At 40.2% G+C, this 16,248-nt stretch overlaps 1 protein-coding gene across 1 annotated transcript; it reads right to left on the bottom strand.

Moving 5' to 3' along the window:
• Positions 1 to 7,328: 7,328 nt before the first annotated feature.
• LOC125381892 lies at positions 7,329 to 10,806 on the bottom strand. The gene is made up of 2 exons (XM_048399236.1): positions 10,598 to 10,806; positions 7,329 to 8,452 (listed from the first exon to the last, which is right to left on the bottom strand). Exons 1-2 carry the CDS (start codon positions 10,752 to 10,754, stop codon positions 7,989 to 7,991), a joined length of 621 nt encoding a protein of 206 aa, XP_048255193.1. The 5' UTR covers positions 10,755 to 10,806; the 3' UTR covers positions 7,329 to 7,988.
• Between the last annotated feature and the right edge of the window lie 5,442 nt (positions 10,807 to 16,248).

The raw sequence follows: 16,248 nt of genomic DNA, 5'->3' as shown, positions 1-16,248 counted from the left end.
ATGTGAATTGCCGCACAGAAAGGCGTGTGAATATTTGTCAAGTACAAAATAACAAAATAATAATAATAACTAAAGATGTTTCCAATTTATAGTGAAGAATTTAATGTGCGTTATTTATTTGGAATGGGACAAGGAAATATACAAAAGATCATATTCAGTACGGTCCCCCGAAAAATATAAACTAAATCATATTCCGCATATATATCGCCATGTGTTTTAGAGCTAACCGAAAGCATTACCGCAGTAAATGAGGTTTTGCGAAATTGTGGACTGTTTATCCCAGTTCTGGTCGTATCCCAGTTCTGGGCTCACTTGCACAAAGCGATCTTAGCGCTACAACTATTGTAAGCTTATGTTAAAGTATGGGAGTTACGATCATCTTAGCGCTAAGATCGCTTTTTGCAAGTGGGCCCTGGTCGCTACAAGCGTCGCTGATCTAGGCAACATGTAAAAGAGCAATCGTTAAACTAAATAAGATTTGAAACGTATCAAATACTTCTAGCTATCGTGATACAAATTTCCATCTGTCGGCATAGCGTTTATATTTATAGGTACGTACTATATCTAAGTAAATACCACTTTATAATGTCACTGTTCATCGTATTTAAAGCAGACACGTTGGCTAAAGTAGACCTCTTCTCCCAATACTCTCAACTGTCTCACACGTGCTCAGTCCGACTTGGCCCGTGCTGTCAAAATCAACTTTAAACAGACAGATGCATCATCAAATATGTTTACATCCATAGACTAGTATTATATGTACCTATATACCACTTCACAATGTCAAAGTACATAGCATTTAAAGAAAACTGATCCGTTAAAGTCAAACACTTTTACTGTATAAGTGTTGAGTCCGACTTGGCCCGGGCTGTCAAATTCAACTTTCACACACACAGATGTATCATCGAAATATGTTTATATCAATACAAAGTGGAGCCCTTTTTCGCATACTCTCCACATCCAGTCATGGCCAAAATTCACTGTTACCTTATAGATTTAAATGTGATTGAACGTTGTATTTGTCATGTTAACTGTAACCTTTTGATCGAAATCCTAATCTTTTGTAAAAAGAAATAACTTTCGCGTTTAGGGGCCTCCCAAACTTAAATCCTTGGTAGAAAACGAATGATTTGATGTAAAAGTGTTACATACTTACTTACTTACTTTTGAGATTTAACGTGCGCTTTCCGACTGATGCGTATTTCGCACACGGGCCCGGCCAGGCCATTTGATGTGTTTCCGAAAGGGGCGAAAGTGGACTGTGCAACCCAAGAGGGGGCTTTAGGGGTTGCTTATATAGAATTTGGGAATTTTGAGATTTGGAATAGATGCCGATGGGGTTGGGGAGGAGAACTAAGGGAGCTGGGTATGGTGGATGTTTGTTTTTTTATGTGATTTTGATTTGGTAGATTATTTTGTTTTTAGATGCGTTTTATTAGTTCCGTTTTGATTAAGAATACGCCTAAGGCCTTGAAGTTTTCTAGTTTATTTTGTGGGTTTATGTTCAGACTACCTCAGATGGAAAGATTAACAAACAATGATGTTTTGTTGGATATAATGGGCAGAGTGTGGATGATGCAGTCGGGGGCGATAAGCAAGGTCCTACCGCGGACTAGAAATCGCATACAGACCCTATCGCGGGTCAAGTTGTCCCTCCACCGCGCTTGGCAGGCAGGACCCACAGCAAAGATACTGTCACTCCCCCCGCGGAAACAGCGGGCAGAAGAATTTGGGCTCCCGCTGTAGTTAGCAGGCAGCCAGAGTATCGTACACACACCAGCATGGTGTTAAACCAAACCCCCCGACTGCACCATGCCAAACGGCGGGGTGCAAAATGTATAAATACATTATGCACACCGCTGACATCCTCACATTATATTAGATTTAGATTAAATTATGATGTGGAAGGGAGTTGGGGAGTGGATAAGGGACTGGGAAGGAAAAGAAAATTATGCGCCTCCCCCACAAAGTGAAGTTACATACTTACCCGAACTGTAACTTTACTCATCACTAAACAATGTCCTGCATACATTTGATTTAAAATGGGCCATGCCCACCTGGTTTAAATGAACTCCCCGAGGAGAATAAAATGGAGCATCATGTTTGATCTGGGGGTGGATACACCTTAGACCCCCCTCTTCCCTGATCACTCCCGCAATCCGCCTATTAAGCGATTTTCTTTTCAGTTCAATTCTTTTGACATGGCTCGCCCCTCGGCCGGTTTGTTCAGGCAACATGTCTGACCATACCAATTTGGTTTTCGGGAGTTTAAGCTGAGCGTATGTTATGTCCAGATATATGTTGTCATAAAGTTCCTTTGTCCCCTTGGTACACAGATCGTTTGATCCAAGGTGGATAACCAGAAACCTCGGCTGGGGATGGCGGGCAACAAGTGTATCCACTGCCTTGCGGAATCCCCCCCCCCCCCCCCCCCCCCCCCCCCCACACACACACACACTTCATTCCGCCCTTTGCATGCCAGCGGATACCCGTCAGTAGGGAGTCCGATGTAGTGGACAGATAGTTGTGGAATCGGACCATATAACTGGACCCGATTCACCATACATCTGAAACTTAAAACACACTAGCATCACCTTTGTTATAATAACATCTGCTTTATACTTACCTATTAATTTAGTTATGGTATTTATTTATTGATTATTTATTTATTCTGTATATTATTAGAGTTAGTGAAAAAGTACGTATTATCCCGATGCCTATCGTAACTCTGACAAGGAGCTCATTTGTGTTAGAGATTGAAAAAGCGGGTGTTTCCCAATGACGTCACGGGGATTTCCCAGCTGCTGACAATAACAACATAGATAAGTGACACGGAATTCATGATCACATTGTTTAACATGCACATATTTGAGTGAAATTCTGTACAATCCTACATATATGTCCTACATGTAGACGTTTTGTTCTAATGATAAAAGATGCCATGACTACCGGAACACAAATAACATTCGTGTGCCATGCAATAGCATTTTTCATAACCAATAAATGCTATAATCAATAAGTGTAGTGTTACCGCACTTTAGCTACTAGAATTGAAATAACGTGCCAAAAGATACTTCACTATTTTCCCTTCAAATGGTCCTCTCGTGAGCGCGCAGAACTTTATTCTTCCCCGCCCTTAAGGCGGGGAAGGCGGGGAAGGTTACGGGAAACGTTAAATTTGTGGCATGTATGTCGACATGTTGGTTTATTTGAAATTTCAAGCCACGCATTTACGGAAACAAAACATACAAATCATGTGCGTCGAATGTTGATGCTATTCTTTTCCAGCAATAAGAGATACTTCAAAATCGTCTTTATGTAGTTAATTCATGCATCTGACCGTTTCTGGTCATTAGCTGACATTATTAAACCATTCATGTGTAATCCGATGTCCTTTTTTCCTCAAGGACTAATTTTCTGATTTTCACGGTGTATACAAAAGAAGAACTGTGCTCCGGAGATCGTAAATAACAGCATAATAAAAATTATGTTCTGAATATGCTTATTCATGAACAACGACGACATCTCAATTTAAATGTAATATGGCTGAATTCCATATTCTACATACCACACTTTTGATTGTTTGGATGCTCATGTTCACTGGAAATATTTGGAATAGTTATATTCCGTATTTTGAATTAACCCAGTCCCCCGTGTGTGTTTTTTAATCAGTGCACCGCACATAACCACATGTGAAACGATTGGTAGCAAAGTCATGATCAAAGCAAAATCGGAGTAGTGTGTCAGCGAATTTGCATCTAGGCTGTAGTATTTTTCAACCGTTTAATGGAATTCAATGTACAGCCGTAGCTCTGGTCATTCATATATTTTGTGTCCCATAGCTCAAATCTATTTGCGTCTGTACCGTGTTCCACTGACCTCGATAATCTGTTGGATGAAGGCACAGCTCCCTACAGCCACAAAGTTAACACCGAAGGCTATGAGGAGTATTTAGGTCATAATCAGTCCCCAGCAGCCACTGCCTCAAGCGATATTGTCTACATAACAGATCAGTTTTATGGCTCCGTCACAGGTGCTCCAAATATTGAAGCAGGGAAAACAAATTTCATAGAATCATTTCAAAAAGCAATATTGATATCCCCGTCACTTTTGGTAACTTTTAATGATGTCTCCATTGCAATTTTTACGGATTTCGATTCGTATGCATTATTTGACTGTCATCAGCGGAATGGTCTTGGTCAGATTGATCCGAATGGACAAGCGGTTTTACTTCTGTTTAGTAGTATGGGTGAATTGTCATGTTACATCTTAACAGTATATATATATATCAGGCTACTATGCTTGTCGTAAGAGGCGTCGATCCCAATTGCGTGGATCGATGCTCATGATATTAGGCACTGGATTGTCTGGTCCAGACTCAATTATTTACAGACCGCCGTCATATAGCTGGGATATTGCTGAGTGCGGCGTTAAACGACAAACCAATCAATCATCATCATATGAACTCAAACCAGTCATTGTTACAAGTAAACCACATTCCACAACAGTTACTGACAATGGATAAAAAACAGTATATAGAAAAAAAACAAGTAACTCAACTCATCATGATCACAATTACTATTCTTTGAAAGAAAGAAATACAACAACAAAACTGACCAAAAAACGTAAAACAAGAGACGAGGAATCTCCGTTATTGATTAGTCCCGGTATTGAAATGTTCTCCAACTACATGATAATATTTTGAGTATGTGCATCTGTGGTTGTGACGAAAAGACCTTATCTAGTATGACTTTTTTTGCCATATGGAGCCCTTCGTATTTTCATTTACATTATTATAACCAAATGCTAAGTGTAAAAAGAATGTGATCTATTTTTTGAGTATGTGCATCTGCCAATGTTGTTGGCAGTTTTGATACTATTTCCACATGTTTACATTTGTGCCAGAAATTGCTTCCATTTCCTTCGATCTACTTTTTCAATAAAGACCCAGGTAAGAATAGGTCTTCAGCAACCTATGCTTGCCGTAAGAGGCGGCGAACAGGATTGGGTAGTCAGGCTCGCCGATTTGGTCGATGCATAACATCATATTCCAATTGCGTAGTTCGATGCTCTTGGTGTCAATCACTGGATGATCTGGTCCAGACTGGATTATTTACAGACCTCCGTCATATGGCTGGAATAATGCTGAGTGCGGCGTTAAACAAGAAACTATTTTTAAATAGACCTACCCTATGCAAATGTATCAACTGTATTGCCCAACACTCAAAATAAATAATATTTTTTTCCACAACAGCGTTGTGTTATTTGTGGTTAATATAATTATGCCCCATCATGCCTTTCAGTAACATCATAATTATGCGTTTGTGAGGCATCACATATGGCGGGGAACTTTGATGCGCTGCATCAATGTTTTCTTGTGATATAAACACATCGCGTACAAAGTCAAGGACGAAAGTAAGGGACGTTATTCTAAATGACAATGACGAGACCTTTGACCGAACAGCATATGCGTTCAGCATTTAACACGCGTGTTCAAGTCTGATGTAATGTAATGTATAAGGTATATTTTTGTGTTTATGTCAAAAGTCAAGTTTTTTTTAGTGTGAACACCAACATTAAACGTGGAAACACTAAAAACAAAAATTTGTTCAGGAAGCAGCGCACCTACAAGCAAGTTTTTATGACAATATAAGCTTGTTAAGTTTGATTTGTTACGAATTAACCAAGGACTTAAATACAATATAAAGCTATTAGTATTTAGATGATGAAATTATTTCTTTTATCTATCTAGATCAATAATTCTTTTCAAAATTTAAAAGTGACGCTAATTTTCGTTCTCAAAGAGAGATAATTTAGGAATTGTCAAGTTATATTGTCTCATGGGACACGCCACAAGTTAACGTGAACACATATATAATGTCATTTTCTATCCTTTTAAATTACGTAGAGCTAATAAACTGTTTTTTTCTGATTTAAATCTGGCTGAGGAGCGAAATACTTTGTAATGTGTCAAATCTATTACAGAACGTAGTTCAATGATGTTTGGCTTGTCGGACAGAATTGCTGATAATAATTTACTAGTATTTATCCGTTGACCCTATACGTTTTTCGATGGTATTGTCTGAATGGTCTCAAGTATATCTATATCTTATTTTAAACATAAAACGGGATGATGTAGACTTAAATATAAAAAGACCAAACTATTTTTAAAGCGGTTTATTGAATGCAAAGATTATTGTGTTGAAAATGTGTAATTTATATTGATCAGTCAATTTCATTCAATAAACATTTTTTCTACGAACATATATTGGAAAGTGAATTTTGGACAATGTGCAAACTATGCTACATTTTGACGAGAACCCGTACGAGCATGTGAACCCATTTTTATTTGATTTGTCGATACGAAAACCTGTGCTTAAACTTTAGCTGTCACAATTTCAGTAAATTGTTATATTTAATGGAAAACATCTATATGCCGTTAATCACCTGTTTTTAAAGAATGCAAAAGTTCAACAGACAGTTTTTAATCACTTTTTATCAAATATTGTCTTTCAATAGGATATAGATAACATAGGTATTGAATTTAAAACGAAACAAATTACAATTACTTTTGCAAGAAAAATATTAGATATTGTATACAAATATTTGATCACATGTTTTTCCTTGTTAAGTCAATAAATACTACACTGTATAGTTAAAATTCAATTATTAAAACCACCCGTCCCACACGATTTTAGATGTAAAAACTTATGCAAAACCTTTATGGGTATTTTTACATATGTAGATTGATATAATTTTATAAAATGCGAAAATAAAGACTAAAGCATTGACACAAATGCGATCCAGAAAATATAACAGCGGAACTCTGCGGTTTATGAAAACTGTACCATTGAGCAAGGTGTCCCGGGCGAATACAAAGGGAAACCACTCTCAACTAGAGTTTGAACTAAGATTAGCCCCCCCCTTGAGCTATCAATAAGTTCACGGTCATTACTGTAGCCTGCCGACACCTTCCGTTTTTATCCTTCCCAAATTATCGAAAAGGTATGTTGTTTCACACTTCTTCAGCATGGACTGGGATAGAAAAATATTGTAAGCTATCGACTCCACAGTTATGTGTATCGCTGTCGCGATTAAGAACATTTTTGACGTCAAATCCTTGATGCGTTCTTCGTGTTTTCGAAGTGTCAATTTGAATCACTCAGTTTTACAAAATGAAATGTCAATGTTTGAACGTAAAGCGGACTAATTGTTTGGCAAAATGTCTATGGAAAAGTATGCCGCCATCATGAATGAAGATAAAATAAACTTACGACAGGTATAGGGCTATCTTAGATTTACGACAAACTTAAGATATCTTAGGGCTATGATAGTTTCGAAAATAGGCTACGATAGCCTACGATTTCCTTACGATAACTTTACGATAATCTTAGGGCTAGGATCGTTTCGAAAATCTAGGCCCAGATCCGTTTAGGATGAGCGTAAACATATCGTTATATGACTTATATCTGCTGACACATGAATATCAGACAAAAGACACGCCTTATACGAGAAATCCTTGGCTGACCCTGCCACCAGCTCACTGATTCTAAGAAATTCAAAAAATGCAAGCAGGTATGCAGCTGTGAAAAGAGACGTTTCGTAAGTTGAAGCACAAACTACCGGTAATGCTGTGACAATAACAGACAATAAGTCAATTGTAATTGGGAGTCGAGTGTCAGCCTTCTGTTTCTGTCTGACAAATCCAATCAAGGCTTTCTGAATAAGAAAATGGGATGTTAGGTCATGCATACCATGTAACTTTTGCCATGTTGTTAATGCCGATATATACGACTTTGCCGTGCGAGGAGATTTTCCTGTTAAGGAGAGATGAGCGATAAAATGCATAAGGTGATCAACCGGGGCGGGCCAAATGTGTGGCAGGCTGAAAGAGATGCGGAAAACATTAAATGCCTTTTGTGCAGACTCCTACAGGTTCCATGTGTTTAGTGCTAGAGAAGACTGCACTAGACGTTGCACCTCTGTCGTCAGATCTGCCATATATCCTGTGGTATCTCGTCTGATCGCGGCGCTGCTTCCTTGATCCTGGACCACTGAAATCTCGAAAGTGCATCAGCTATAACGTTTGCATGCGTAGGAATATATGATGCTTTGAACAAGATATTATGTTGTAAACAGAGGAGAATCAGGCGCCTAAGCAACGACATAACTCGGGGTGGTTTTGCTGTTTGTTTATTGATAATTGCTACCACTGCTTGGTTGTCACAAACAAACAACACTCGCTTGTTTCGTAGATGTCTGCCCCACAGTCTTACTGCCAATACAATTGGAAAAAGCTTCAGCATAGTGATGTCCTTAGTCCATCCATTCTGCACCCACTCGTTAGGCCATCTGCCATTCGCCCATCTACCCATGAAAAAGGCTCCGAAACCATGGTTACCTGACGCGTCGGTAAACAGATGTGTATCCGATGAGTTGATCCACTCTGAATCTATAAATGCAGAAGTGCCATTGTGGTTTTGAAGAAATTGCCGCCATAAATTGAGGTCCTCGCGTATGCCTTGTGTTATCCTTATTCTATGGTGAGGTTTTGACCCTCTGCGCTGTGCGTCAATGAGGCGTCTTAAAAAGGCACGACCAATCGGAATTGCTCTACATACAAAGTTAAGTTTTCCCACCAAGGACTGCAAGTAGTGTAATGTTGTTTTCTTCTTAAAAGGTGATAAAAGAGCAACTATTTCCTGAGTAAGCGGCACGACCTTGTCCATCGGTATGGTAAATTTGCGCTTTGACTGTGTCGATTGTGATACCCAGGAACGTCATGTTTGTTGTAGGTAGCACCGTTTTGTCCTTTGTGACAGGAACGCCCATGTTTTGTAATAACTCCAGAGTTTGTTGACACTTATCAGAGGCTAGTGCTGCCAATGCAAAATCATCCAAATAATGTTGTATGTTATCATTTTTGGTGTATTTCCTGAGTACCCACTGCAAAAATGTGCTAAATTTTTCAAATGTTGCACATGATATGGAACAGCAAAATGGTAGACATTTGTCAAAATAGAAATTATGTTTGAATTGTATGCCCAGAAATTTAAAGTCATCTGGTATAGGTATGAGGCGAAATGCAGATTTAATATCAAATTTTGCCATGTATGCACCCTTGCCTATTCCTTGTATCATGGATAGCACCTGGTCAAAGCTAGTGTACTTGACTGTTGACACCTCGTGTGATATGTAGTCGTTTACAGACTCTCCCTCAGGGTACGACAGATGGTGAATAAGTCTGAACGTTTGCTGAACTTGTTGATTATTTATTTGACTTCTTCGGAACGAGACCGATTGGAGAAACTATCATATCGTGAAATGGTGGTGCTGTAAATGGACCTGCAATTCTACCTAGATCAATTTCTTTTTGTAACATTGTTGCCACCCTGTTTGGATGTTGTTGGGCGGATTTTAAATTGAATGCCATTCTAGGACCCGGTGGACCCGTATACTGTAGTGGAAAACCTTGAGTAGAAGGGGGTGTAAATACTGAGCCAATGTGACAATACACGCATACTAATGGGTGTTGGTGCTAGGCCTTGAGTTGGTATTGTTTGCGTTGGGTTTTGTTTGAGTACGGGGGGCTGTAACGCCCCCTTTTTGACGAAAGCATGTGTGTGCGCCGTGGGCAGTGCTGTCACAGACCTTGTACATCCGAATTTGTTAAAATCCCAGCAAAACTTTGGGGTGCTACCAGTATTTGCGCTACCCGTGTTGACATTGTTGCGGTTGGTGGTAGTGGGGTTGTTTGTGACGCGTGCGTGTGCTGCTTGTTGATTTGGAAGCATATGTTGTAACCATAAATGGCCATCTAATGCCCACCAGGAGCGAGACGGGTCGCGTTGCATCCTTTGCCGGAAACTACGTGATATTGCAACCATGAATCTCCGCCGAACCGAATAGCAGCTCCCCTGATTGTTTCGATGTAGGAGAGCAGATCCTGTATCTTATCCGGGTGTTTTTCTATGTATACGCTCATGTAGACGTTAAACGCCGATGTCCATGCGCCAATGCCTAATGGACGCGTTTGTTGTTGTTTGGGTTTAAAAATAATCTGACCTGTGGCGTCGAGCGGCAATGTAAATGCCGACATCTCTTGAGGTGTCTGATTTTGGGCCGATATTAGTTGTTTGAGCTCGAAGAATTCGCCGTTGTGTATTTTTTCCCGTAGTTGTTTGGAAACATGTGATCCGATGTGTTCAGCTCTGATGTTTAACTGTAGACAGGGTGTATTTGTTGTGGGTATGCCAAACATGGTGGAATCGTTTAAATTCATAGTTGAGAAAGGATTGAGTGTTTTGTGTTTGTTGTTGGGACGGATGCGTGTTATGCATGTTTAGGGTGTTTTTGGATCCTTCTCTGTTTGTTTGCGAGTGTTCGCGTGCAAATGTACTAATGTTTATGTGCCCTTGATTGTTTGAAGACCTATCCCCAGTCGGCGTCTGAATGCGTTCCGGCATATGCGTATCCCCGTTTGTGAGCTCGCTGTTAGCAAGCATTGTTGTATTTGTAGGAAGCACTGTCGTAGCCGAGTTTGCATTATGCATAATATTGCTCGAATTAATACAAACAAAATCGCTATCCAACGTACCTGCTGTGTTTTGGGGTACTCCGTCTCCGCTGATCAGTCGTGTGCCAATTGGCGCCTCAAGGTCTGTTCCAACCACATTTCTTCTAACCCCCGTCCTACTGGCTTTTGGACCCTTTACCAGTCGGGAGGCCAGCGCCGCTTTCCTTTTAGGAGGCATCCCTCATACACCAAACAAACGAATGAGGTGAGGTAAAATCGCTATAGAGGTGAAACCGTGAGAGGTGAAATGCTAACCGCCGGACGCGTTGTGTTGTTAGAATGACTTGACGGTTGGGGAGTAAAAGTAGTGACGTCATGAGACCGAGGGTAGTGACGTCATGGGAGAAATGACGTATGGTTGCCATGGGGAGTATTTTGGCGGTTCTTGTGAGAGGAGAATGTTTGTAAACAAATGGTGGTAAATGGGAATAGTTACTAGTATTTGTTATGCGGAGCTGACCATAAACCGATTTAGCTAAATAATGCTAAATCATATTAGTATTGCTTCTAGAGTGAAAGCCTTGTTTAGATTGAGGGTGGGTTGTAATGCGGTTCGATGTGTTAGGTAGTGTGTGCAGTGGATGAGTGCGTGTTCTGGGGTTTCTAGTTGTTTGCGGTGTGGGCAGTTACCTGTAGTGTGGTTTTTTATAAAAAAATTAGGTGGTTATTTAGGTTGGTGTGTCCTGTTTGGAGTTTAGTGATTACTCTGTCGATTATTTTTGATGGATGGAGAATTTTTAGTGGTTTCCTGAGTACTTTTTTGATTTGGCTATTTGAGTTTAGTTATGCCATTTTTTGATGATGTTTTGCTTGTTTTGAAAGTGAAGTGTGTTGGGTGGATTTGCAGTGGATGCACCAGGGTGTGCATGTGCCTGGGCAGTCTGTTTGTGCGCATTTTTTACATTTAGTTTTACGGTATGTGCATTGGGAGGCAGTGTGGTTGTATTTGAGGCACTTTGAACATTGCTTAACCTGCTTTATATAGGGTTTGACTTCTAAGTTGGTGTGGGCTCCGAAGGATATGTGTTTGGGGGGCTTCAGGGAATTTAGCGGTCTTTTTGAAGTTGATTATGACAATGGAGGTTGGGACCGTTTTTCCGTTTCTAGTTGAGGTTATTCTACGCGTGCTGGTGATTAGGGGTTGAGGGTTTTGGTCTTGGTTTATGTAAGCTTCTAGAGAGTATAATTGTAAGTCCTCAGTTGTTTCCCTTGGGTTAACCCTAATTACGCCTCGTGTATATTGTTGCCAATTAGGTGTTTGTTTGATTACCGTGACGTGGAATATTTGAGTTATTTTATTTGCTGCATTGTAAGATTCTTGGTTAGGGAAGATTATCTGGTATCCTTTGTTGACTTTTTTAATATTGTTGTAATTTAGTTTTTCTCTTTTAAACCAAGGTCCTATTTTATCTGCCGAGAGTTCTAGTGAGAGAGTGGTGCCTGAACCTGCTGAGAAGAAGTAGAGGGCGAAGGTGGTGATGTAGGCAGCTGGAGAGGGTGTGGGCGATGGAGGTGGAGTGGAGGTGTCAAGTTTGCGCTTTTTAGGGTTTGCGTTTTGAGGTATCGAGTCGGCTGGTTTGGTGGGGGTGGTATGTTTTCGCCATACTCCCTTAACCCAAGGGAAACAACTGAGGACTTACCATTATACTCTAGAAGCTAACATAAACCAAGACCAAAACCCTCAACCCCTAATCACCAGCACTCGTAGAATAACCTCAACTAGAAACGGAAAAACGGTCCAAACCTCCATTGTCATAATCAACTTCAAAAAGACCGCTAAATTCCCTGAAGCCCCCAAACACATATCCTTCGGAGCCCACACCAACTTTGAAGTCAAACCCTATATAAAGCAGGTTAAACAATGTTCAAAATGCCTCAAATACAATCACACTGCCTCCCAATGCACATACCCTAAAACTAAAAAATGCGCACAAACAGACTGCCCAGGCACATGCACACTGCAAATCCACCCAACACACTTCACTTTCAAACCAATGCCCACACAGACACACACTCACCCAGCAGGCCAACAAACACATAATCATAGACACGGCCAAAATCCAAACACGAAAATTTTCATCACCCGCATCCAAACCACTCCTCCCTACACCACACCCAAACACCACCCCACAAGCAAACACCACACCCATAACCGACAGCTCTGTCTGGGGCCCCTACCGAGAAACCGCACTCACCTCACACACACAAGCAGCCACTCAACCAAACACGAACCCTCCCACATCTCACATGGCCAAAACATCAAACCCCGCATGCATACAAACCACAAAACGACCGCCACAACACGACCCTCATCCAACCACCCTACAGCCCACATGGCAACAACACTCCCCCACAAGCAAGCACAACAACAAAACACAAACACTAAGAAATCCACAGCTACACCCATTCCGCAAACACCTACACAACCCTCCACATCACATGCCTCCCCTATGGAAACTCAAACAGCAAAACCTAATCTAACCGATGACGAAGATTTCTCCACTACTGCGGAAACAATAGACACTACTCCAACTAAAACAAAACAAACTTCCCTCTCAGCCCAAAAAAGGAAAAAAAACTAAACCGCAAAACTCCCCAACCAGCCAACACCCAAAACCTAAATAACCTCACCTTACTCCTAGCATACATGCATAGTCAAAACTCACCAAAAGCTAGCATGAAATCCTTCCACAAAGTAGCTTTCAATCTAAAATTAACCAATCTTCCCTTCTTCCTCTTTAACCTCCATCTAAAAGAAGTCACCAAATAAACTAAAAACTAAAAACTAAATCACCAACCACCCGAACCCAATAATGAAAGGACTAAATATTTTTCAGTGGAACGCCAACGGACTCACCTCCCACGGCCATGAACTAAAAACTAAATTTAAACTAAATGAAGGCCCTCAAATTGCTTGTATACAGGAAACCAAATTCTCAAAAAAATCCAAATTCACACTACCTAACTACAACTCAGTTAGAACTGACAGAGCTTAACCAAAAACAAGAAGAGCCGCAGGAGGACTAATCATATTTATCAGGGAAGATATAAATTACGAAGAAATAAAAATAGACACGCCAAACCTAAAAGCCAACTTATTTAATATCACATTAAATAACCGAACATAAACATCATAAATATATACCGCTGGGCGGAACAAAAAGTCCAACCTGAGGATCTAAACAAACTACTCCAAATAAGCGACAAATCTACTATATTCCTAGGAGACTTTAACGCTCACCATCCTACATGGAGCATAGATGATAAAATAGATAATCATGGCAAATTAATCTCCGAATGGATAGAAACAAACGACCTAGTACTCCTAAATACCAACCCACGAGGTACGATAAGATAAACCAAAGAATGTCGGCTATCGACCTAACCATATGCACCGCAGATCTAGCTCAAAGTACTCAATGGGAAGTGCACGATGTCCCGCTAGGTAGTGACCACTTCCCCATAAACATAACCATAAGAAATACAAACGTACCAATCCAAACAGAAAACCTAGAACCAAAATTCCATTACAATAAAGCTAACTGGGACCAACTCCAAGATATCTGCAACGAAGCTAACTTAAACGAAATAGGAAATAATGATCCAGAAACCTATTGTAAAAACCTAAAAGACTATATAATAAACGCAGCCAAAACCTCCATCCCCTTCAAAACATCTAAAACAGGCAAACCCACGGTACCATGTTGGAATGAGGAAATAGAACAGACTAGACGAAAACGTAAATCAGCCTTCAATAAAGCAAAACGCGACTACAAACATCTAAACATAGCCCACGAACTAAACCACCAGGTTCAAAAACTAGTCCAAGTAGCTAAAAGTAGAGACTGGAAAAAATTCTGCGAAGGTATAAATAACAGTACAGATGCCAGAATGGTCTGGCGCAAAATCCACACCATTAGAGGCTTAAAACGACATAAAAAAAACCTAACATTAAAAACTCAACCAACCCCACCCAAAAAGCAAATAATCTCGCCAACCACTTTTCGGCCGTTAGCAGTAACACAAACTTCAGCCAAAAATTCCAAGATAAACTTAAAACAGAAAACAAACCCACAAAAGAACCAAACAATAACAATCTAGAAATAAACCAACCCTACACAATGGAGCTCCTCTACGTTGGATTTTAATCCAAAACAGGAAAAAGGGCACAGCCCCAGGATTAGACCTAACTTCTTACCAAATAATTAAAAAACTCCCCCCTAAAACTACTCCAGGCACTACTCAAACTATACAATCTCATCTACCTAAACGGACAGGTTCCTACTCCCTGGAAACAGGCCCCAGTCATACCAATCCCTAAACCTAATAAACCGGCGAATCAAGCAAACTCATATTGACCAATATCCCTAACTTCAAACTTATGCAAAGTAATGAAATCAATGGCTAAAAATAGATTACAACATTACCTAACCCAAAATAACACCATAAACCCAGATCAAAGCGGTTTCACTCCTGGCCGCTCAACCCTAGATAACCTCGCCTGACTAGAGCAAGATATTAGACAGGACAACTAAATAAACAATATACCACAGGCATCTTCTTAGACTTCTCTAAAGCTTTCGACATGGTATGGCACGATGGGCTAATACAAAAACTTTAAAAAATAGGACTCAAAGGTCAGATAATAAACTACATCCAGGACTTCCTAAACAATCGTAAAATAACCGTGGGTATAGACCAAACACTATCGGACCAATGTCCCCTAGAAAATGGCACTCCCCAGGGCAGTATCCTCAGCCCCACCCTCTTCAATATAATGATAAATGATCTATTCGAGGGCCTATCCCCTAAAGTAAACACATCAAAATTCGCGGATGATGGAGCCCTCTGGATCCGCACTAAAAGCATTAAAATGGCCCAAAAGTTTCTCAAAAATCTCTAAATAAAATACAACTATGGGCTGACAAATGGGGCTTCTCCCTCAACTCAGAAAAAACAACAGGAATAGAATTCAAACATAAAAACATGAAACCCACCTCCCCAATCCTCCAGCTGAACAACCAAACAATCAAATTTCAAAAACAAACCAAATTCTTAGGACTTATTTTCGATGAACATCTCACCTGGGATGCTCACATCCAAAACCTAACAACTAAATGCAGTAAAGACCTAAACACCCTAAGATGCCTAACTGGCTCTAACTGGGGAGCCTCCAAAGATATCCTCCTCTCTCTCTACATATCACTAATTAGATCAAAACTAGACTACGGCTGCGCCATATACAACACCCTAAACAACTCTCTATCTAAAAAACTTGACTCAATACAATATCGGGCTCTCAAACTAATTACACGCACCCAACATGGCACCTCCTACACTTCACTTCAGGCCTTAACAGGAGAAATGCCACTAAGTCTACGCAGGGAACAGCTAAGCTTAAATTTCTGGGCCGCGTCCCAATCAAACCCTCTCATCCAAAACTTAATAAACCAAAACATCAGCCCCAAAAACCTTACCCCAATATCCCAAAGAATAACAAACTACCTAAATGAACACCAAATTAAAAATCTTAAACAAAACTGCAAACAATCAAATATCTTCACCCCTAAACTTAAAATACCCAAAATAGACACAACACTAGCTAGACAAATAAATAAACAAACCGACCCAAACATAGCTAAAACCACCACACTAGCATACATACACGAAAA

The sequence above is a fragment of the Haliotis rufescens genome, unplaced genomic scaffold (assembly GCF_023055435.1).
Source record: "Haliotis rufescens isolate VD_foot unplaced genomic scaffold, xgHalRufe1.0.p SCAF_2, whole genome shotgun sequence".
Lineage (NCBI taxonomy): Eukaryota > Metazoa > Mollusca > Gastropoda > Lepetellida > Haliotidae > Haliotis > Haliotis rufescens.
Note: the sequence above shows the minus strand (reverse complement) of the source record. Positions and strands in the feature narration are given on the sequence as shown.

What these genes read in the sequence shown, in the direction of transcription:
- LOC125381892 (XM_048399236.1), bottom strand. Translation starts at nt 10,754, where the DNA reads ATGCCTCCTAAAAGGAAAGCGGCGCTGGCCTCCCGACTGGTAAAGGGT. An exon ending in AGTACCCCAAAACACAGCAG is followed by an intron (nt 8,453 to 10,597) that starts GTACGTTGGATA and finishes CTGCATTTATAG; the next exon opens with ATTCAGAGTGGATCAACTCA.